This window comes from Dermacentor albipictus, chromosome 1 (assembly GCF_038994185.2).
Source record: "Dermacentor albipictus isolate Rhodes 1998 colony chromosome 1, USDA_Dalb.pri_finalv2, whole genome shotgun sequence".
In the NCBI taxonomy this organism is placed as follows: domain Eukaryota; kingdom Metazoa; phylum Arthropoda; class Arachnida; order Ixodida; family Ixodidae; genus Dermacentor; species Dermacentor albipictus.
In genome coordinates this window covers 61,240,048-61,264,508 of record NC_091821.1, presented here as the reverse complement: position 1 = coordinate 61,264,508, position 24,461 = coordinate 61,240,048, and the positions used below count along the sequence as shown (strand labels likewise).

The 24,461-nt window shown below is 43.6% G+C and overlaps 1 protein-coding gene across 5 annotated transcripts in view; it reads right to left on the bottom strand.

Annotated features, from left to right (window-relative positions):
- The window catches only part of LOC135918348 (uncharacterized), a 90,082-nt gene extending 66,216 nt beyond the window's left edge, over positions 1-23,866 (bottom strand). Inside the window, exons 1-7 of one of the 5 annotated variants that reach the window (XM_070521348.1) lie at positions 23,658-23,866; positions 21,281-21,354; positions 10,759-10,987; positions 10,383-10,484; positions 9,210-9,347; positions 6,171-6,266; positions 5,388-5,537 (exon numbers count right to left, since the gene is read on the bottom strand). In XM_070521348.1, coding sequence (XP_070377449.1) covers positions 5,388-5,537; positions 6,171-6,266; positions 9,210-9,347; positions 10,383-10,484; positions 10,759-10,920 — 648 coding nt within the window. In that variant the 5' untranslated portion in view covers positions 10,921-10,987; positions 21,281-21,354; positions 23,658-23,866. Of the gene's footprint in view, positions 1-5,387; positions 5,538-6,170; positions 6,267-9,209; positions 9,348-10,382; positions 10,485-10,758; positions 10,988-21,280; positions 21,355-22,404; positions 22,674-23,505; positions 23,528-23,657 lie in introns of those variants that run through there. The other 4 variants (XM_070521343.1, XM_070521353.1, XM_070521351.1 and 1 more) reach the window with 4 other exon arrangements.
- Between the last annotated feature and the right edge of the window lie 595 nt (positions 23,867-24,461).

Below are 24,461 nucleotides of genomic sequence, written 5' to 3'. Positions count from 1 at the left end.
AACCTCGAAACGCTTGTTTCATGCGAAGGAGAGACTTATTTTAAGAGAAAATGCGTTCTGAAGCATCCGCGTACCTCTAGCGCAGTTCAAATCACCCGCCCTCCGATCGAGGAGCACTGACATCATGGTCTCATAGTGACGCTGCGCCATCGGTGAGTAGAACGGCGTCTGCAGATGGCGCTACGGCTTTTCTGCGCAAAACGCAAACGCGCGGCCAGAAACAGAGCCAAGACAGAGCCGACAGCAGAGCGAAAGCGGGAGTATGGTGGCTAGCGGAAGGAGAAACGAATTACGTCCCACATTACGTCCCACGGCACACGGAGAGTCCGTTTTCGTTAAACTATAGGCTGCGGCAAGCTCGCAGCGTGGTCGGCGTGGTCTGTGAGCCTTTTTGCACTCGCAAAAGGGCATAAAAAAGTGCGAATCGACGCAAAACTTGGCCTAGAAACGTGCTTCGCCACAGCCAGGGCTCAATACGACCCAAGCTGGCATGACCCAGATGTCGTTTCCCGCACCGCCACCTATATACCTCAAACTCCATGCCACTATACCTCAAACTCCAGAGCAAGACGCCCATAAGCTGGTACTTCATTCTATGACGCAAACTCCGACGCTCGTCGCAATGGACCCTGACACCGACAGATTGGCTCGCGATGATGGGCTCAACTTCAGCGATTTGAGCACCGATGAGCGCGACCTGCTGCTGAGGGCTCGCACTGCCGGTGTCGTTGCGTACTACGACGGCGGCCTCGACACCGGCTCTCCGGAGCGGGAAAGCAACGAGGGCTTCCCACGACATCACGTGGACGTGGCATTCTCGCTGCTTGTTCCAAATAAAAGTTTCGCGAGCCAGCAGAACCCTCACAGCACGACGCGATAACGAAAGTACTGAAACTCCAAAGCGTGCGCGGCGCAGAGTCGAGCGAAAACAAAACCTTTCGAACACCCATACTACTGAAGGGTAACGTCAAAATGTTATTTTTTCTTAGAATCGAATAGACGTAGACAAGTAGCATTTTTTTCCGTCTTATAATCGAATGAAATGATATTTTTAATACGAGTAGTTGAGTATTAGTAACACAAATTATGAGGAGTCCTTTCGTCATCGGGCTAGTACCGGAATGTCGCTGGGGGTTCTCAAATCGTGTCATGCATTTACCTCAATTTCTCGGTTACTAAAGCTCTGTTCGCGATTAAATTGACGCCTTAGACGTTCTAGAACATTGTTCTACCACTTTACCTTGAGTTTCTGGTAACCTTTAGTGCCCCTTTAAATAACTTCTCAAAAAATGGTAAAGCCCATTGCAAATACAGTCAAACGTTCTCAAATATGAATAAAAAGGAGATACATACAGAAGCAAATATTTTTGAATATGAGCTATTTCTATCAAATGATAGCAAGCTCATTGGTATGAGGCCCAAACTTTCCCACAAATGAAATTCTCTCTCAGCTGCTAGAAAGTCAACCTGAACTGTCTTGACATGCTCTCAACCCGTGCAAAACGCCTCAGTACTACGTTTTGCTGCTTTAAAAAGTTTATTTTCGTTTGGATGAGGGAGATCTGCATCTTGGCGTCAGCCAACACCTTGTTTTTTAAGCTCAAGCTCTATCAAAGAAGCGGCAGCACACTTCTTGTCCCGTTCATTCCTCAATGTATTGGTGCTTTATGTTCTTGTCCTCTTTCCGCTGCACGTTTGCCCCACAGACCATTTGAAGCATCCTCTTAGTCAGTTGTACAGTCAACGTCCAATTTTTTGGACTCCCTAGGGGCTGCAAAAACATCCAAACGCATGTCTTCTACTACTCTTAAGGTCTCAAATCGCCACAGGAACGTCCGAAAAAGCTGTGAAGGCTGCCAGTACACTTATTAGGCATATTGGTGCTCATACTGGGACAGGAGACAGCGGGTGCATGTGTGTATAATTAAGGAATACATACTGTCTCGCGGCAATTGACCCTTCACATGCTTGTTATGCTTCACCACAATACTTTGCCATATGGTTCACCGCATAACAAAACTGTATTGAGGTGAAGCTGACTTTCGGGAACCAGCATTATGCAATGTGCTGTTCTTTTCGGGCTTCGAAGCCGATTGCGAGGATCACAAATGCCGAGTGGGTTCCATTGCTGACAGTGGCAAATTCCTTCAATGAAAAACACGAAACCAAACTCCAAGAAGCTTAATCACAAACGTTGAAGTTGCTAGACCTAGTGTTGCCGCAGTATTGGCTACGGCTGCCAGCGGATGCGTGCGAGCCCAGATTCTAGGCGATGAGATAATCAAAACGGCATGAAATGAACTGAAATATTCAAATCATTAATGCCGTTTCGAACTTGGGTCATAGCAAAAAGTCCAGAAAATCAGACGGCCCGAAGGGTTCTTGCATCCGAAATTTCAGACATTCTTATAAATTGACTCCATAGGTATGTGGCGTTGCCACGAAACCGCCTGAATTATCAGGCATGTCCCAAAAATTGGGTGCCTGGAAGATCGGTCGTTGACTATACACGGGCAACTCCAGCAGACGACTAAGCATCAAAGACGATTTGCTATGATTCCTCTTTGTTATTCGAGCCAGCATCAACGCAACTTTCCTGCCTTTTCAATAAAATTACAGCTAACTTTCCCTGATAGAAGCACAAATTCCCCGAGTTTTCCCCAAGTATTTCCAGACTATTAAAGATCTCTCAGAATTCCTTGCTTTCCCGGTTGGTAGACACCCTGCTTATCACACTTGGACTTTATACGGAACATGATGCGGCTCCCCTTCGGTGATCACTCTTGTCGCGCCGCGCATGATTTGAGGTGCCCCATTTGCAAGCAGCCGCTTGTAATTCAATCATTTGACCATCTGCATCTGCAGAAGTTTCAATTTATTGTCTCGGCATTCCTTTCCGGTGGAAGTGAAATTTTGTTATATTGAACTTGCACACAAACACACTTCGTTATATTCAGATTCTAAATGCATGGTGTTCTATGGACATGCAGTTATGAAGAGTTGAATACAGTAAAACCTCGCTAAACCGTACCTGCTTAAACAGCAGTTTCATTTTAAAAGTAGTAAAGTCAAATCCCCGACTCAGCAGCCATTGAACATAATGCGTTTTGTATCCGCATAAATAGTACCAGCTTATTGCGTAATATCGGTTAACATGTAGTGTTTCCACTTTTCTTCGCGAAATCATGGCGGTGCATCGTCTCCATCGGGCGGCCCATCAGAACAAGCCTCAGAGATCAGAACAATGACTTTCAAACGCCCTGTGTGTTTGCGCTTGAAGCCACATTAACATCATTTTGGTGTGGTGCAAGCAAGCCCAAGTAAGGACTCGAGTCATGCCGAAACTCGGATAAAAAACACCGGGTGCTTAGCACAGAAAAAAAATTGGACATCGTTCATGCTATTGAAGTGGCACAAAGAAGTCAGTGCTGGCACGCGAGAGGGATCTACCGTTGACTACGGTGTGTGGCATTTGCAATACGCTGAAGTTGCTCAGCAGTGCTGCTGCGACTGTGAAAAGATGTCGGCTACGAGGTTCAACTTTTCACTATCGCTGCCTCTGTTGCCGAAGTGTCGCCTAACGACAGTGATGAAGACACGGAAAGCAACAGCATGGGCGATTCAGGCACAACAGTGGCAGAAGCTGCGTGTTACATCAGCCTCATGAATGCAATCGTCCCCCCGCAATAAGAAAGGCGCCCGTGCACGGAGAATATGCAACACCAACAAGAAATCTGCCATGCGAGTGTTTGCCGAGAAGAGGGGGTTGGCTGAAAAGCTGGCTCGCAGCTTCAACAGTCTGTGGCCGCTGTCGTCGCTTCTAGGCCGCAGCGGCATCAAACGAAAATAAGACTTTCGTCGCGTGTAGTGAACAAGTACTATGTTTTTGCCCTTTCATCGCACTCTCGCTGAGTTCTGTTTTTGACAGATAAGTGGGCGATCTCATGCTATTTCGGTAAAGCGGTACTACCGTTAAGTACGTATTTTTTCCGAGCTCCAGCCAACTACGGTTTAATGTTTCACTGTACTTCTTTATATCGTGAATTTCTTTATATTAAAATTCGTTATATTGAAGTTCAAGGGGGGTGGCTACCCTGGAGACCGAACTTTCTTATTTTTTAAGATATCCAGATGAAACTTTCAGGGTACGTTCCCACCACCGAACTATGCGGAACTGCAAAGTTTCATGAAGATATGTTTATTAGTTCCAGAGTTATTGAGGTCTAACTAGGTGATTCATGTATATGCCTGAGGAAGAGCCTGGAGAAATGCCAGGACATCGTAGGAAGCTGAAATTGATATCCCTTGATAGATATCCCAGGGGGCTAAAGAGCCCGTTTCTTTAATTTCCCCTCCAAAATATTTTTAGACAACTTTTAATTTGATGTAGCCAGTAATGACCACATTCATCAAACATTAATTGCTTATTATAAATTAACTGCACCAGGTTGAATTAGGTACTGATAATTACGGAACAGGTAGTTTATGAGACATACAACCCAAAAATATGGTTTTTCAAAAATCGACTTTTTCGCGATTTTTCGGTTTTCAAGGGCCACGTCCCCCCTTAACTGTATTTGTTTCTGTTCAAATATATGGGATAACAACACTTAATGGAATCTCAGGGAAGAAAAACCGATGCAAGTGGAGGCTGCTTTGAACGATTCTGCTGCATGAGAGCCACGTTTGTTGCGCAGAGGCACAAATTCTTGAATCTTGAGCCAACACGTGAGGAAGTAAGTAATTTCCTATCATTAAACATGAATGCCTTACTTTTTAGGCAGCATGTGAGTCTGTGCTCTGAATTTAGGCAACGCAATTTATTATTTAGGCAGTCTCACCATGTTTGCATCACGATAAAACATTGTACAGTGCTGCAGTATCACACTGATCATAAACAAGCACAGCACTCAACATGTACCTGGCGATGTGCTGCTTCATTTTATTGATTACCGTCATCATTATGTATATTAGGTAATTGAAAGGAGCCGTTTATCATTTACCAGCTCCATAGATGTCCGGATGTCCAGTTATGAGCAGCATTACATGTTTGTATCAAAGGTAAATAATTTTTTTTTTTTTAAACCAGATGCTTTCCACACAAACTGTCACTTTGTTTAGATATGTGAAAATATTTGGTATTCGATATTCAAAGGTTGTTTTTCTCGAATATTCGCCAGTCGATTAGATTGGAAAATTTCTTTATTCAAACACCCCTATGCAAGACCTTTGCTTAGCCGCAACAGTTACTTCAAGCTCTCATCGCAGCAGAAAAGCTCGTTTCAGTGCATTCAGGGTCACATTCTGAGCTGGTTGATCGCAGCCCCAAGAAGTGCAGACCATCAGTGGCTCTGCGAATCATTCCAAGATTGCAGTGTGCAGCTTACCCTTTCCGTTTCCCCATAGCCAGCGAATTGTGTGAGCACTAACTCTGCCAGCAGGAGCGAATAGGTGATGATGTTGAATGCAAGAAAGCCAAGAAATGACTTGCTAAGGAAACGAGGCTTGTCATGCCGGAGGTCACGGAGGTGAAACACCTGAAACATGTGAGAACAACCAGTTAACAATCCAGTTTAACTATGAATACCACAGCCTCAGCCACATGCCATGCAAGGCTCTACTGCCCCATTTTTCACTGCTAAGCACTAATGTTAAAATGTTGCTTTAAAGTCACACTAAGAAATATGCAAAAATTCAAGAAGCGTTATTTAAATTGTGCACATAAAAGCATATAAACTAAATGGCTGAGTTTAACCCAGTACTGTACAGTTGAGTGCAAAAGTTTAGAGACCAGAGGTGCCGTTAAAATTTTTCTTTTTCTTCGCAGCCTAGGCATAAAGGTTGAAATCAAATGGTATTGCCAACGTGCACCTGTGACCAGCGTCATGCATGAAGACCACTTCACATTGCACGGCTGTGCTAGAAGAAATTCAGTATTTCTGCTGATGCCGTGGTCTCTAGAGACTTTTGCACTCTACTGTATATGCAGAAATATAAGCTGTTCAGAGGAGTGTATCAAAGTTTTCAGAGCACAAATTCAACAAAGTGGTTCTGCAATTGTTGCCATAAGCATGAACAGCATGCACCAAGTATAAAACATTGTAAACTTGGTGTCCTCAATATATTTCCACTGTAAGCTCCTCCCCATTACTTGATATGCAATTGCTCACCTCAGCCCAAAAGCAGACAATAAGAGATGAACCAGTGAGGAGCAGCGGGTAGTAAGCGCTCATCAAACTAGACGCCCATTCTAAAGATGCATTTTCCTGAAAAAGTATGCAGTAAACAAGCATTACACGAAATAAATATAAACAAATTATCAATATTAATTAAGGCCTGCAGCAGGAATTGGGGGTAGCAGAATGTAGGTAGTTAAAATCAGACAGGCAATACAAGCAATTGCACTCAATGCAAACTCCCAAGGAAACACTTTACAATTCTGCCCCTTTCTATATAACAGCAAACACTGGAATGTCTCAGACAGAACAGCATGTGAATGCACAACAAAATTGGCAATCCTTTTCGTTCTCTCAGCATGCACCTGAACAAAACAGCAAAGCCATGTTTCCCAGAAAATTTACACCATGCTTTACCAGCCCTAGAATAGTACATCTCGTGAGCTTTAAGACAGAATACTATCAACTGGTACCACACCTTGGCAGTGCTCTATTAAGCATTTGTGACTCATCAGTAATGATACAGATTTGCAACGCACTAGTATTGATGCAAGTATGTAAACACAAAAAGGAAGTCTTCGTAGGAAAGCTATGCAAGCGAAAATATTTAGAATAACATTACTTTTTCTGAAGTATCCTATTTGCTTGAGTGCAAGCACTTCTCAACTCCCGTCCAAAAAATTGCATGCAAATAAATGTGAGCACTTCACCCTACCCATCACTTCTACATCCTGCACTATGCTGGGATCAGCAGAAAGTATGAAGTCAATTTCATTTCTTGTTTCACCATTGCAGTGCAGTAAAGTGCAGTAGTCATAGGTTAGTGAGGGCTAGGATTCACTTCAATTTGAAGAGAGAAAGAGCAAAATTGGTCAAGAAGAAACAGGTCAACCTAGAGGCAGTAAGGGTAAAAGCTGACAAATTCAGGCTGGTACCTGCAAACAAATATGCAGCCTTAGAACAGAAAGATGATGATAACATAGAGCTAATTAATGAAACCGTAACTAGGTTGGCTTTAGAGGCAGCGATTGAAGTGGGAGGCAAGGCACCAAGGCAACCAGTAGGCAAGCTCTCCCAAGTAACAAAGGACCTGATAAAGAAACGACAAAGAATGAACGTGTCCAACTCAAGAGATAAGATAGAATTCGCGGAACTGTCGAAACTGATCAACAAGGCAAAAATAAGGGATATTTGAAACTATAACGTGAGAAAGATTGAAGAAGCCACAAAAAATGGACGCAGCCTGAAATCGGTGAGAAAGAAACTTGGAATAGGACAAACCAAGATGTATGCATTGAAAGATAAGCAGGGTAATATAATCAGCAATTTCAAAGATATAGTAAAAGCAGTGGAAGAATTCTATACTGACCTGTACAGTACCCAGATGAGTCAGGATACCTCAATTGGAAACAGTAATGAACAGGACCCAGAAAATCCTCCTATAACTAGCGATGAAGTCAGAAGGGTCATAAGGACACAATCTCTCCAATGCTATTTACTGCGTGCTTGAAATAAATATTCAAGCTATTAAACTTGGGAAGTTTAGGAGTAAGGATCGACGGCGAATACCTCAGCAATCTTCAGTTTGCCGATGACATTGTTCTATTCAGCAACACTGTGGATCAGGTACAACAAATGATTGAGGGCCTTACCAGAGAGAGTGCAAGAGTGGGGTTGAAGATTATTACGCAGAAGACAATGAAAAATAGCCGGGCAAAGGAACAAGAGTTCAGGATTGCCAGTCAGCTTCTAGAGTCTGTGAAGGAGTAAGTTTACCTAGGTCAATTAATCGCAGGGAATCCTGATCACGAGAAGGAAATTCACAGAAAAATAAAAATTGGTTGAATCGCATACGGCAGACATTGCCAGCTCCTGACTGGAAGCTTACCATCATCATTGAAAAGGAAGATGTACAATCAGTGCATTTTACCAGTGCTGACATATGGGGCAGAGACTTGGAGACTGACAAAGAAGCTTGAGAACAAGTTAAGGACCTGCGCAAAGAGCATGGAATGAAGATTGCTAGGCATAACGTTAAGAGACAGAAAGAGAGCGGTTTGGATCAGAGAGCAAACGGGTATAGACGATATTCTAATTGACATTAAGAGGAAAAAATGGAGCTGGGCAGGTCATGTAATGCGCCGGTTAGATAATATTTGAACCATTATAGTTACAGAATAGGTACCAAGAGAAGGAAAATGTAATCAAGGACGACAGAAGACTAGGTGAAGCGATGAAATTAGGAAATTCACGGGCACTAGTTGGAATCGGTTGGCACAGGACAGGGGTAATTGGAGATCGCAGGGAGAGGCCTTCGTTCTGCAGTGGACATAAAACAAGCTGCTGATGATGATGATGAAATGTGAGCTTTGTTTTTGAATGCGAGCTGCAAGTGTTGAAACCATGCCATGGCTAAAAGTGATTTCCATCAGCAAATCTGGAGCAGTTCTCTCCCACAAAAAAAAAATAAAAAAAATTGTTTTCCAGTGGTCAGTAGTGTGTCTGTGTTTTCAGCTAGTTGCATAAGATCAATTAGCTTTCTGACTGACTGCTTGTCCGTGCTATGCTTTCACAACAGATTTTGCAGGGTCTTGGGGCATTTTACGCCCCTTCTAGTAAAATCTGGAGCAGACTGACATTTTTTTCTCTGGCAAGACGGACTTTGTGTCACGCGATACTGCTATGTGTGGTGATGGGGGGAGCACCAATTCACCTGGCTGACTATATTCTCTTTGTTGCAATTTGTATTACTTTTGGCTCTTATCTTGAGTGCATCTAAAAGAAAATTATATTTATTGTTTAAACTTTGTCGTACTGCTTTTTTCTTTGTTTTTGAGGCCAAGCATCCTCCTCCACTTTAGTGATTATAGGTATGAAAAGAAAATGCCTATACTTGAGCAAATGTAATCACTGTAATGAGAAATGACCATATGCAAAGATGAGCACTGATCACTGAGGAACCACTTTCTGGGAAAAAAATGGCAGTACTATGAAGTTGCACAAGCTGGCGCATATTTAAGACTGTATACTCACTGGAGATGAAAAGTAGAATCCTCTAGCAAAGGTGGCAATACAGATAAGTGCGTACAGGGCCTTCTGCGTGGTCACTTTGAAAGCTTTCAGAAGCGAAGGTGGTTTGATCCGACTAAATTCGGATCGTATGCAAACAAGCTGCAGGAAAACAGATACAAACAGGTGGAGAGAGGTCAGTTTTGCATAGTAAATTATATTCAATTCAATTCAATTCAATTTTATTTCCCAGAAACATCTGGACGGCTTCCTGGCTAAAAGCTGCTAGAGCAGCTTGACAAAAGGCGCAGGAAGCCGTTACAAGGCATAGCGGACAAGTCACATAAAAAAAAAACAGGTATAATCGCAAGCAATGGAATCAAACATGATTTCAGTTTAAGAAATCAGTTTTGCAAGATACGTCAAAGAACAGCAAATTAAGTATTGAAAGAAAGAAACAAATCCCCAGGACATCCCTGTTTTGGCAGTGAAATAATAAAGGTTGCCTCCTTCAGTATGCAACATACACTGTATCATATTGGATCATGCTTATGCATATAATTTTGCTGTTTTTTTATAAAATGAAAAAAAAATAAAGGGTGCCATTGATAAACTTGTGGAACAGACTTGCAGCAACATCTGTGGGACTAAACTAAGTGGTGTCAAGCACAGCTTTTCATCAAGTTTTAAGAATTTGGGAAGTTCATCATCACTTTTTAATCTACTTACTGCAACAACAACACCTTCACAGTGGCCACGTTTATTTTTCAAAAAGGATAACCATGTGCACTACCTGTTATTCGATCCCTCATAATATTATCATTTAGGTGACATTGTCACGGAGAGGAAGCATATGGCCCAAATGTATATACAAACTATTCACATCTAAAAGCACCATAGTCCACATGCAAGGAATTACACTAAAGGCTTGAACAGATGGCCTGCTATGTTTTCATCCATTTTCCCCATGCTGACAACTTTTCCAAGTAGCTCTGTAACAATATTATTTTTGCACTACATGTATAGGTATTCCATCTTGTAGAAATAGAATAAAACTGCAAGCAGCTGTCCAAACCAAGGCACAGAAGACATAAGAACACAACTTCATCAGCTTTTTATTCTATTTCTTTCTTTAATGTAACAAACAGTTTGATTAGCTACAAATAGCAACAGTCAGGAGCTACAAATATTACTCACCAACTGGACAAACGAGACAGCACAAATTAAATAGAAGATGGTTGAAAAAGCCACGAAATAGCTGAGGTTGGGGTCAGTGCAGGTTCCTCCACTATATTGCACCTGGGAGATGTAAAAAAAAAAAAAAAGAACTGTCACAACTGTTTCTGGCAAAGGTTCCAACTTAAAAAGAGACAGAAAGAGAAGCTAGCTGGAATACCTTTGCACATAAAAGTAACTTTATTAGTAAGTTAACCATTTTGTAGATTGCTGGTGGGAGCGTTCATTGGCCAAGCACAGTGCTGGCTTGCAGGTCATGTCCTAATTACAGAGGACGTGCAGCTAAGTTCTCAGCTGCGGCAGGCCAGTAGAAAATACAAGGATATCTCAGACTTGCCTCACAGAAGCAGATGCCCTGGTGGCATTCGCCATGGCCCGAGCAGTTGTCGGTGCAGCTAGCATTCGGATGCACGGTCATGAAGGTCTTGAGAAGCGGGTACAGCTTACTTGGGAAATGGACCACACTTCTAGTTGGAGGAGATCCACGACAGTCCACCATACTGGACTGGGCACAACCGGGCTGCACCAGTGACGAGCTGTGGAGCCACTAGAAGGGTCCCGGCTGCCTGCAGATGTGAAGAAAAAAAGGGGAAAGGGTGGGAGGGTCAATAAGCCATGAGCACGACCCTGGTTAAAAAAATGTTTGCAGCTTGCATTAGTGGTGCAAGGCTGGAGTCAATAGCAGAGCTTGTGATCACCTAACTTTTACGTGGCTTGCCTAAGTTGTTTGTAGGTTTTGCGTGGTTATGCTAGGTTTTGCTAAGTTGTTGGTAGGTTTGGCTAAGTCGTTTCTAGGTTTTTCGAGGTTATTGTAAGCTTGACTATGTTGTTTCTAGGTTTTGTGAGGTTATAAAGGCATTGATTCATCGAATTGGGAGGGAGAACTTCAGACCAACCTTCTCCACACAACTATACATGGTAGTGGCGAGTCTCTCATAGTATAGTATAGTACAGTATAGTATAGATGTTATGTGGGTCATAACATAGTAGATATTGCATATTTCACTGAGGTTTTGCTAAACTGTTGTCTTGGTGGGCTTGACGCTGGAAGTTTTTGAGCAGTTGCAAGACGGGATCACTTTCTCGGCGACGTCGTGCGTTCAGACACCGACTCTCACGTTCCCTGGACTGAAACTCTGGATCCTGGACTCGGCGTCGCCTCTTTTCAGCTGCAGCTTCGGCGCGGTGTTCCGGATCAGCTCGGCTTCACTTCTCGCTAGGCAGTACGACGCTTTTTCTGGTAAGCTGCTTCTTCCTCAGGCATCTGGACTTTCTTCGCTCTTCCCATGGCAGCAGCATGTACGCATGGAGTAGAGACGGCGAGAGGTGTGTCGCCGCACCAGCTGTTCCAAGCTTTTACTTGCCTACGACATCACAACTCCGCCCTAGGTGCGTGGGGTGCATTGCGAGAAGGTTATGTGGCTCGGTGCTCATGCAGATGGTTGCTAGGCAATGTGAGGCAGCGCACAGCTGGGCTGAGTTCTCTGGTAACGCTCCACGGCGGAACTAAAAGCTTAAATAGCTCCGCTGTTAATATGTAAACTGAAAAACTATGACAAATTGAGTAAACATGTGCTGCTCTAAAGGTTAGGCCATGCAAACAGAACCGGTGGTAGCCCACAGATATAATTCCACCTCCCTTCCAGCACACTTGATGTCAGCCTTGTTCCCCATCCCACATGTCTCTCATCATGCACCAACTATAATCACAAATTTTCAATACAATGTTACATAAAAGCTAGTTATTTAACAGCCTTTGATTCCTAAAGCTTCACAAGAATGAAGGCATGTTGCCAGCACAAATGTAGACATTCGAGACAATGCAACTTTTTACAGCAAAGCTGTTAGCCTCTCAGTGGTCAGCATTTTTCGTGTCCGCATGTTAGCGAAAACGTGAGCTGAATCCCAGCAGCAGCACAGGCCAGGAGCAGTGGCTCGTACCCCCATAAGGCAGAGGCTTCAAGTAAAGCCCCTTAAACTTCATAAAGTAGAGCCACGCTTTGAAGAATGATGCCTCCTCCTCGCGCGCTCTGGCCGAGACCGCTGCCTCACCACCATTGGCCTAATGGCATCACGTGGGCCCTCACGCCAGCTTCATTTGTTTACAGTCGGGCTTCAGTGCCATTTTCTAGAGTCTATGGAGTGGCGAGGAGCACATGTTGGTGCCATTGCTCTTCCATGTTGTTTTGGTTTGCGAACGCCTTGAACTAAGTTTTGTGGCAAGTGCGACGTCGCTTCATGGCATTTTCTATTACCATAACCTGCTGCGCTTTCGTATGCCAAAAAATAGTTTCAGTGAAGACAAGAAGCTCTTCTCGGTAAGCGCTACGGGTTAGGAAGAAAGGCATTGATTCATCGAATTGGGAGGGAGAACTTCAGACCAACCTTCTCCACACAACTATACAAGGTAGTGGCGAGTCTCTCATAGTATAGTATAGTATAGTATAGTATAGTATAGATGTTATGTGGGCCATAACATAGTAGATATTGCATATTTCACTGAGGAAGCTGCCATTTGGCTTCGCGCTTTCACAGGATTCCTATGTGACGTGTACTTTGTTTATATAAGCAGTGCGTGGTCGTATTTGGTGCGCTTAATCATAATGTACGCCAACAGGCTTGAATTCGCAGGCACGCGAGGCTGCGTGCGAAAACGTGATTATGAAACCTTTAGGATTCTGCGCATTCTTTTTGACAAAATTTGAGGCTCAAGCATGAAAACTAATCTTAGGGAAGTAACTCTCTGCATTTTGTGGTTACTAACTAGCCTTCTCTAGAGCGAATAGCTTTGTTTGCCTTTCTTGTTCGTGTTTGTCATTGGCGGTCGCCCAGTGGATTTGCGATACAAAGGAAAAGTGTGCGTGCTCTCCCGAAACAGCTTTCCTCGCCGAACGACAGCATCATAAGTCTTTGAGAAGTACGTGTTAATTCGTGTCAGCTTGAAGGTGTATGTAGGTTAAGATGCGGCGGTGGAGCACTCGCAAAGAAAACGTGCGGTCACCCACTCATTCACTGGCTGGTTTAGTCTTCGTTCGCTTGTTCGTATAGTCGTTCGCCTATTAGCTTGTTTGACCACTATGTCTCTGAGACACATGTAATGAGACAACGAATGGTGCCCCAATATGAACGACTGCATCATTTAACTTACATCAATTTTGGCCGCATCATAGCGCGGCAATTCTTTGCACGGTCATCACTTCAACTAAAATCATATCCTGCAAATGTTATTTTGGAGCGAATGCAACCATCCTCAATGCATCCACCTTAGTGCAACTCAGTTCACGACAAATACATCACTTCATGAATGGACGAGCTAACACAGAAGGAAATCTTATTCGTGATGAGTGACTAACCTGAAAAAAAAATAATGTACTAGCTTGAGCCTGAATGAAGCGCTGTTACGGCATTCCTGCTTCGCGAATGAATACTAGAAAACTGATATCATTTTCTATATACGCAGAATCCCAACTCGATTATCGGCTGCACATATTTCTGTCGACTTTGAGGCACGAGAAACATAGTAGCACCATCGCCTACCTCCGAGCCTTTGAACGTGCTTAGAAGATTGGCAAGCACGCATGTTGGCGGCAGTGTAGCTTGTAATACTCTTTCAAACCTTCAGAGCAGTGTTCGTTCGTGCCTTCTCTCAACCTTTGTGCGTCATAGCTGATACGCGCCACGAATTCACATGGTAGGGACGGCGCGGATTATTTAGGCTACTGAGGGCTTGCTGGAGGTCAGGATGTTGGCATTCGATCGCATGTTTCATTTACAACCATTTGCAACAAGATCTTGCAGCACATACTTGACAAATGTTGCGTACCTAATTGTAGCACACGCGATACATTCAGAGTCAACATGCCACAGGGTCAGTGCCTCATTCAGATATTTAAAAAATAGTTATCAAAACAGGAGAAAAAAGGTACCATCGCTGAATTACTGAATTTGTATAGCCGTCCATGTAGAAATTCTATGCTGTACATGAAATTACTCGGAGCTAGAACGCCAACGTAAATGCTTAAAGCGCAACGCCTTGCTACGCGTGCATTTACTCTGCGAAACGTCTGCTACGCTCGAGCGGTGTAGGCGGCGCCAAGGTCGAGAATGAGCGTGAAAGAGAGTAGAAACGAGAAGGAGTACAGGCGGAGGAGGAGAGTGTCACTACTTTGCGAAGTTTAAGGGGCTTTAGTTTCACTGAGCAAAGTGAAGCGAACCGTGCATACATTCTTTGGAATCATGCATAAAGCATACAGAACAGCACACATTTCAACAAATGACAAGCATAAAACAAGCATCCAAACCACAGAACTGATAAGGCGACCCTGATAACAATGCAAAGCACATAGCGCTCCCCCACATACGTTTCCCAGTAAAGATTACAGTTGCACAAGCTGCTGGGGCAATGGCAGATTGCAACGTGGGGCTTGATGTCCCTCGCCTTTCGTATATTAAGGAAATAGCCTGGCAACTGATTTTGACGTTGTTGCAGCATTGCTATGGGTGGCGGCATGCTGTCAAAATTACCATTACTCTAAAGCAATCAGGCGTTGCATACCCCCTTCAGCAGTTGTAGTGGCGGTTTTCGTTCACTTTCGCAGGGCCAGGATGATGAGTAAACTTTTTTGCTGCCATAGCTAGCACAAAACTCGCACAACTTGTATTAGTGCTTCTGCTGCACATTCTCATTCTATGCTGTCCTATTTTGGTACCATTCCCTTTTAGTAATGACTTTGGTTTTCATGGCACAGTAAGACTTGTCTCCTTTTAAAAAAAAATACATTTTGGGGTTTTATGAGCCAGAACCATGACCGGATTATGAGGCACCCTGTAGTGGGGAGCTTTGTATTAATTTTGACCACCTGTTGTTCTTCAATGTGCACCTAAATCTAAGTGTATAAGTGTTTTTGCATTTCGTCCCATAAAAATTTGACTGCCGCGGCTGTTATTACACCTGCAACCATGAGCTAGACAGTGCAAAACCTTAGCCACTGGGCTGCTGTGGCGGGTAGACTTTTCTTCAGGGCCCCAATGGAGGCCAGTGCCACTGTGAAAAGTTTGGCTCCAGGCTGAAGTTTCTCTCATTCACCCACTGTTAATTACTAGGTCTCCCTCTCCCTGTGATTCCTTCGCAATGTCTAGCTTTTAATGTGTTCCACATTCTTAGGGTACTTCACACACTTTCTGTGAGCCAAGTACCTACCTATGTTTTTATCTATGTATCTGCATCTAACCGTTTTGACGCCTACATTGGTCACTGGGCAGTTCGTGGTCGAATGGGTAGCACATCGGGCTGCTATGTTCAAGGAATAGGGTTTGAAACCAACTGTCAGAACAACCTCAGTCACTGAGTATGTTGCAGTGTGTATATATGTGCCACTCTTCAACAAACCTTTTTCATGCCGATATGGGTCACAGTAGACGCGGTACAAAGTATGTGCCGCTGTTCAGACATTTTTTGTTTTTTTTAAGCACTGGGCATGTGCCACTTTGTCTGTGCTGGTCTTCAATGAACCTCTCTGACGCCAACTTGGGTTACTGAGTATGTGCCAGTTGGCGTGTGCCACTCCTCAATGAGCGTCTTTGACCCCAACATGGTTAACTAGGCATGCGTCACTGAGAATGTGCTGCTCTACAATGACGAAAAAGATCCCTTAAATTTTTCGCATGCTGAGCGGAATCAAACCCACATCACAAGGGTTCCTCCAGGACAGCAACCAGACGCTTTAGCAGGCTGTGCCAAAAATGCATTGGGTACGTGCCACTTTTTAAAGAACCTCTTTCACACCAACACTTAGCGAGCTGGGCTATGAATGCACTGGGTGTGTGCCGCTCTTCAATGAACCTTTCGCCAACTTGAGTCACTGACTATGTGCCACTAAGTATGTGGCATGTGAGGGAACAATTCTCGGCATTTCCAGGCAACGACTCGTCACACTTCTTGTCTCAGAGGCCACGAACAGACTTCTTGGCAGCACTACTACATGGTGCAGCATGTTCAGAAAGAAGCAAGAGAGAGGAGCTCAGCTGCCACAGGACACTTTTCAAAGTATTACCACGCACCGGCACTTCACACATTTCGTAGGCCACGAGCAGGCTATGCAGTGGCAGTGCTAGATGGCGCCGAGTATTTTTAGGGAAGTGCAAAAGAGTAGCCCTGCTGCAGTACAAGCCTCATAACTCGTTTTTCGATGATGGCAATATGTTGCGTCACTATATTGATTCAATACTAAATGCATTACCGTTGACACTCATCATGAGATGGGTTCTGTTGAAGTGTTCGGAAATGGCTAAGAGGCAGCTGCCAACTTAACAGCATAAAAAATTACACGGAGCTTTTTAAGCACAATGTTTTTTTTTCTTTTAAATAACAAATATCACACACATCCTGACCATAAAAGCAGAACATGTGAAGCTTAAAAAGTGGTTTCAGGATCAATACACTCGGATGCAACTGAGCACCTCACAAGAGGGTTCCTCAGCTTATGCACCACATTTAGCACACTCAGATCTTAAAAAAGGTTGTGCAACAATGATATCAGCTATTTGAAAAAGATATTACATATGAATTTCAACATGCATCTATATTTAACACATAATCACTTGGAGGCAGGGGCATTGTGTCACATACTTCAGGGCTCTGGTTTATTCATGCATTCTTGTTTTTAAACAGCAATTTGACCCACAGCAACCTTTCATGGAGACATTTTAAAGCGAAGCTTTCTTTGCCTCTTCCTTTGACTTTTCCCGTGGTGATTCAGCTGCTGTCGCTGTCCTGCATGCCGCCATCGGGGGGTGGTCGAAAGAGGGAGCCCAGCAGAGAAGAAATGTGACACGAGAAACTCATTTGGACCTTTTCATCGTGTCACAACAATGCCCTCTGGAGGTCCCTGGGAGTTGCCACCATATCCTCTAGACTGCTGTAATTATCCATAACCCACCTCAAAAGCTTTACAGAAACTGCGGTGCTTTCTACTAACAACAGCCCGGAGGGGAGATAGAATAGTAGAGAGGAGGCACAAAGAGGAGAAAGATAATGGGTAGAACCAACGCAGTCATGAAATGAATGAATAACAGCCTTGCCACTCTTCGCTTGCAAACATGGGGGAAAGGCAAGGGAGAGAAAAGATGATGTAAGAAGGCAAGGAAATGCTACTACTAGGCACCGCAGCGGTTGAAGGCAAACTGTATACATTTGAATTCAGAGTAGGCTATGGTACGTTTCACCTATTTCTGAAAAATAAGCACGGTGCAAATTTGTCAAGTGGACAACAGACAACACTAAGGAAGCGGCTGCTCATCAAATCAACACTTCTGCATCTGCCGCAGCAGTTTTCTAGCAATGGCGTTGGTTGAAGACACGGGTTTGATCCCGACCGTGGCAGCCACATTTCGACGGGCGAAATGCAAGAGTGCTTGTGTACTCAGATTTAGGTGAACGTTATAGAATCCCAGATGATCCAAATTAAAACGGAGTTCTCAATACGTGCCTCATAAGCAGCTTTTGGGCTTGGCATGTAAAGCCCCATCATTTAATTAATGTTCAACAGTTCTTCCACAATGCATTGCATCATGTGAGGCAATGACAGTGCTAACTTTCACCCAGGCTATGAGCAAAAGCGCACAACAACGCCTCAAGCAAACATGTCTCACTGTGTGTTCTTTGTACGACATAGACAAATACAAGCGGTACACGCAAGAAACGTTTAACAAGAAATCACCACTCTAGTATTGCACTAAACGCTGCTGAACATAAACATTTGCCATAAAGATCACAGCCAATTTTCGTCAGTCAACACTAAGTGCACAGAAAGCTTTGCTTCCATTGATTCCCATAGTGTGCAGAATCTGCATAATATTTTTATTTTTTTATTTTTATTATGTTAAGCATAATGATGTGAACTATGTCACCAAGTTATGACAGGTTATACATTTTCTTTTTAATAGAATGTGCATCTTAAATAAATATGTGCGAACCTCCATGGCACCAGACATGCATCTTCAATTAAACTGAAACTAGATTTTGGAATACTGCATGACTTTTCAAGTTTTACACAACTTTTGCAAGTGTTAAGCCATTTGTACTTTTGCAAGTGTTAAGCCATTTCTTCAGTAATTTCTAAAGACTACTGGCTTCTTTGCTTGGAATCGCCTGGCCGCCCAGCTGCATTACATTTAATGTCCTGTATAATGAAAGTATTCCTTTTGCTTGATTCTATTCCTTTCTTATCCACCTCTCACAACCTACCAATCCTGGTGATAACGTATGCATAGCGTCACTCAGACCCCTCACGGAATGCAGAAAGAGAAAGAATGAGGATAGAACCATTACATTATTCTGGCCGAGAATAGTTGTTACTGTGTCAACCTAACGAGATGCTAGAGGGAGCACAAAAGGTGAAATAAGCACAGTGCTAAGCTCTAGCAACATATACACAAGTCCTAAATGAAAGTATCAGAGTGTGTGTGCTTCCACACAATAACAGGACTAGAGGTGCAATAGAGGTGCACTGCAGCTCCTCATTCGCATAATTATTGAAGTGCAGCACTGCACTTCATTTAGTTTCTTTTTCCAAAACCCTTAGCTGTCACTTCATTCAATATTTCCAAGTCAACATTCAGCAGCAGTGAATTTAATAAAGATAATGCAAGAGCAATCAGAGTTAATAACATTACAATTTTGAATACATCAGTTCATAACCTTTTTCTTTTGCAACAAATGCGATTAGCCAATAGCAATAAAGACGAAGCAGACGTGAAGAAATTTATGCTCCCTTTTTTTTTAAACAAGCTGCCACATGGCAGCTGTTTCTAGATTGAGAAGTGTCAGTTACACAAAATTCCTTCATTAATATACGTGACAGAAAACTGTGACAGAGAAAAAAAAGACATGCAGTGTGCTGCACACACACACACACACCTGCCAGAAAGCAGATGCTTTCACTACAGGCCACATGCTAACTGTGACCGCTACAGTCAAGAGTGGTCCACATTTTCAGTGGGTTCACAATGACCCCAATGCTCAAACCCATCATCCCATCAACGCCTCACCATTTGCACCAGAGATCCCACGGCCCGTAATGGAAAACAAAAGGTCATTAGAAAAAAACACAAGCAAGTTAGACTGGTAGACTACACTTTCAAAACAAATTGCTAATAGGTCCCAATTTCACTGGAATCACAGGTTTGGAATGCCAAAAGATTAAGACAGGTAGCAATGTCACATTATAATTCCTGAAACTTGGAGACCACAGTAATGATTGGTCAATGCTACCGCCTGGTTCCTTGCCAAAATGGTTGTAACAATTATGACAATAATACTATTTTTTTTTAAATATGCATGAAACTTCAATCCAGGAACTTTTGCAGGCTAGCAGAAAAAGTAGCCAAACCCATCAAATCATAGCAAAAGTTTACAGACGGTACACAGAGGTGTCATCAGTGAAGTATTTCACATGCAATAGAAATTGAGAATGGAAAGCTTGGCATTCAGTTACATTTTGGTCTGTGAATATGTCCCTGCTATTAGTCATGTTCCCATTCTTTACTTATTGCACTCTCAAACTTGCACTAACCACAAGGCAGGCTTGGTTCCGCTTTTACACGTTTCCACAAGCTGCAGTGAAAATGTAAACTTGAGAGTGAGTTCAATTCACAGTTGCAAGGGGCATGGGAACAATATGTGTTGAAGTTGTAATCATCATTTTAATGCCTGCCACTAGAATCCTTACAATTTCTTGTTTAAATGAATGGTCCTACGCATGAGCCACAGTTTTTTACTCGTCCCACTAGGTAATTAGGAGCACAAGGGAGGTATTCTGTAAGAGTCCACCTCATTAGTGGACGTGTTCATTTCGTCGGCTGTTGGAGTTCCGATTCACTGGGCTGGGCTGTGCATCTGCAGCAGCAAAGTGCCACAGCCAATCAGCACTTCAGCAGCAGATGAAATCAGCATCTCCACTATACAGAATACCTCACCAGCACACATTAGTTAAGCCTACACACCCTGGAGCATATATTGTACCCATTATACAGATTCCACGAGGGGCGTACTATTGCACTTCCTATAAGTTGCAACATGTGAACCCATGGCCCAAGGGGGTTCGAGAGTGCAAGGGGGTGCTGACATACAAAAAGCTGGTCAACCAAATACCAGTCATTGGAGCAGGATTTAGTTCAATTTTTCACATTTTGACACCACCATGCAGTTTCAGAGTTCCTTCAGCCACGGGCTCCCATGTTTCCACTCACATTGAGCACAATGGCACATGTACTAGGTTTGGGGCAGTTCTATGAAAGTTTGTAGCGTTAGGCAACATCAACATTTGCACTAATTATATTCTGCTATATAAAGTTCATCTTTTCGTAAGATGACACTACAAACAATCCCTTTTGAGGATGACACAAGAAATCAAGATGTGCAATGACACAAGACATCAGATGTGCAACATAACAGCAAGAAAATGCATATCTCGAGTAAAATTGTGTCCACAAAGGTTTGCTTAAATACTTGCCTGCATGTTGTTCTTAAAGGGTCACTAAAAAAGATATTGAGCCGTATGAGTAAATTGTGCTTTTGCCACATCAGAACAGCCACCCTTACTCTTAGAACAGGTTTGATAAGCCAGAAAGCATGCAAAAACTATAGACAAGTGGCAACACATGCCACCCTGCTGACACATTAACTTGCCATTGTTTTGGCAGTCTGTTTTGGTCTAGTTAAATGCATACTAAAGAAGACCTACAATCCATTCTGAAGACATCGAAGGTTTCACTTAGCAAGTTTTCAACAATTTTTCCTGCACCAAAGCGGTACAAACACAAGAAAATACTTCAAAATTTGTGACGTTGCACTGACGTACCAGCAGAGAGGTTTCAGTGTGAATTCGAAAGGGAAGCTCTGCTTCAATTTTCTCCAGTCATAATCAACCCTTTCCTGCCAAATAAACAAAAATAATGGTTTTGAAAGAATAACTGTGCAAACTGAGTTAGCGTTGCTCTTTAATGTTTCGTCACGCCATTGGTAATTTGCCAAAACCAACAGATTGTGACACTGTATACTACGCAAGTGGCCAATAAATGTCACCAAACTTGCTCCTCAATGAAGATGATATACATACTGGCCAATTAACCGACAGATTTTACAACACTACTAATACAGCAAACAGCACACACTATGCTATTCATCACAGGTGCCACTTACGATGTTTGCAAAAATAGCCATTCTGAAAAGAATTTCAAAAAACTGTCACTTCATAGAAATATTTTGCTAAGCAGGTTTTGGCTATCGATTAAGAGACGTGGTTTAAATGCAATGGAAACCAACCACCCTTATAATAACCACAACAGGGAAAGTATAAAAATGACTAAATCATCAACACTGCCACAAGGGAAATGACTGAAATGCATGACATCTTGCTATACTGTGGTAAAATGTTGCTGCTTGAACAGCACTTTGCGAGAACAAATCAGTGAACCCTCATAAACCCTCAAGTGTACGAACAGTTTCTGACACCTTCTTTCACACATTTGTCAATGGTGCCCTCATACCTAAAATTTTCAAACAGGTTATACGGGCTTGCTTTTTTTAATCTCGTATATTAAGAAGGAAATGTTAAAACATAGGCCCAGAACTCATCACTGAAGCAGCAGGTAAGTTGAGAGTCACGACCACGCTCTCTCGCGTAATTAAAGGACGTTAAGTATGATGCGAAGATCTATGAATTCTAATTTGACCAGTAATTTAAATGGCTCAACAGAACACGTTCCTACTGGCATTTCCAACAGCACATAAGGAACAGATCGATGCTACAACGCCGACGTATCCATAGACGTATTTACGAAACTAGGCCACGGTGGCAACTCCGGTGGTCGTCTCTCAGCGTTGCCCGAAGGAGGGTACGATGTAAGGCGCATCGCATCCACTGAACCCTTGTTTCTCAAGCAAAATAAATACAGATAAAGAAGTGTCTTACGCGTCACTCACCTGAAACAAACAACTGTCAAACAGCTACTGCCAGAGGCGCAAAAGCATGAGTGCGCCGCACTCGTTCTCTTGCGCCCAAGGCGTCAAAGGCAGAAACGTCACACGATTGAAAAGAGCACACAATACGCACGCAACTAGCAACAACACCGGCCGGAACCCACAACACTTCAGCTGCACACGGGCCCATGACGGATCACACTCAGGAATCGATGAAGAAAATACACTTGTGCGCAAACTTTTGGAGCGGTCAGCGCCTTTCACAGCGAACCAAGGCCGACTCGATGCAGACTTATCTCCGGACTGGGAGCGGGCAAAAGAACTTGCACGCAGCTATCGGGGAAACCACTGATAAAAGGAGGTATTGTCCCGACGGAGAATTCTGTGCGCCAGTCTCCTCGATCTCGCTAAACGTCAGTGCCAAAAAAAATTTGCGAAACCATTCATTCGATGATGCGCAGCCACGGGTACTCGGAAAGATCACATATGTCCTAAGTGTATAAGGAAACGATAGTACTAGAATGCCTTCTTTAGGCTAACAGCGTAGCTTAGCCTAACCTAGTGACCCGCGCAGTCCGTTTACAAGGAAACGTTTTGCTGCGGACAATGTGAGTCACATACCCCGCATCTACTAAACAAAACTAAACCACGCTAGCCCTATGAACGTACCGTTTCGTTGTCACTGCGCACGATTTATGAGACACGTCACTCTGACCCAATTAAGAGTACTAAATCCAGAATCGTATATACATTTCGTAGGCTCTGTGAAATCTATCCAAGTCTCGGAGAGAGGAATGCGTCTCTCTGAGACTGCTCTACGCTTCCGCACACGCTGTAACGATGGCCGCATTGGCGACGACGTCGCCAAGGCGGCAACGGCGACCTCGACGCACATTACGCTCCGTGTAAACGCTTAGAATACAGTGAAGTTATCATCACCCAGGTAATCAAGCCAGACAAAAGGCGGTTTCTCGCCGGCGATCCCAACGCAGCAGCTACGTAATCGGGCGCGCGACGCCTCACCACAGATAAACGGACAAGGCCTATTGACAAAACACTTCAATGCGGTCTCCTGAACATGCCTTCACAAAAGCTGTCACATACTTTTGTGGTCGTTATCTCTTCGACAAAAGGTGGTCTGCTTGGCATCAATAGCGATAGTATGACAGGAGCCGTGCGAGGAACATAAGAGCAACAACAAAAAAAGTGCGCAAACCACGTAGCAGCGAAGTCATCCCTCCGTTCCATGAACTTACTATGTCATTATGGAGCGTACTCCCTCGACGATCCGCTGGCAACAGCAGACCAGCTAAAAGCGTCCAGAGCTTGCAGTAATCCAGTCAAAAGCATAAGGCAAGGATAATTTCGTCAACCAAAAAGTTACGTTTTTCACTCTGTGTGCAGCGCTAGGCAGTTGCTAAGCCGTGTCAGCCAGCGTCACTGCGGAATGCTGGGAAGGAATGCACCCAAGGGTCGGAGCGCGCGCTTCCGTGCACTGCACCGCGATGCCCTTCTCTCGCATCCCACTGCGCCATTGAGTTTCATGCGAAAATTACCGGCGGAGCAAGTTTCGCGCGCGCTAGTGCGAGCCCTTTGGATTTTTTTTTTCTACGTTCGAGCGAAATGTGTGTACGTGCTTTCGCGCTGCCTGATCGGGAATAAACATGTATCAGTTCGACGGGTTAATTTCATTTATTCTATGGCGTTTCGCTGCTGAGCTCGAGGCCGCGGGTTCAACCCCGGATGCGGCGGCGGCATTTCGATGCGGGTGGAATGCAAAAACGCTCGTGTGCCATGTGTTGAGCGCACATTGAAGAACGTCGGAATTAATCCGAAGCCACACGGCCGGGCCACTACGGCATGCCATAATCAGATCGTAGTTTTGTCACGTCAAACCCATAACCTGTTTTTTTTTTTATTTATTCTTACCGATCTTTAACGGCCGAACAAAGTTGCACACAGCGTGCGCATGGCATATGTTTTCAAAAACGAAAACAAAAAGTGCAACTCTATACAGGTGGCTAAAAGGATACAAAAAAGGTGTCAAATTTTCTTTGACT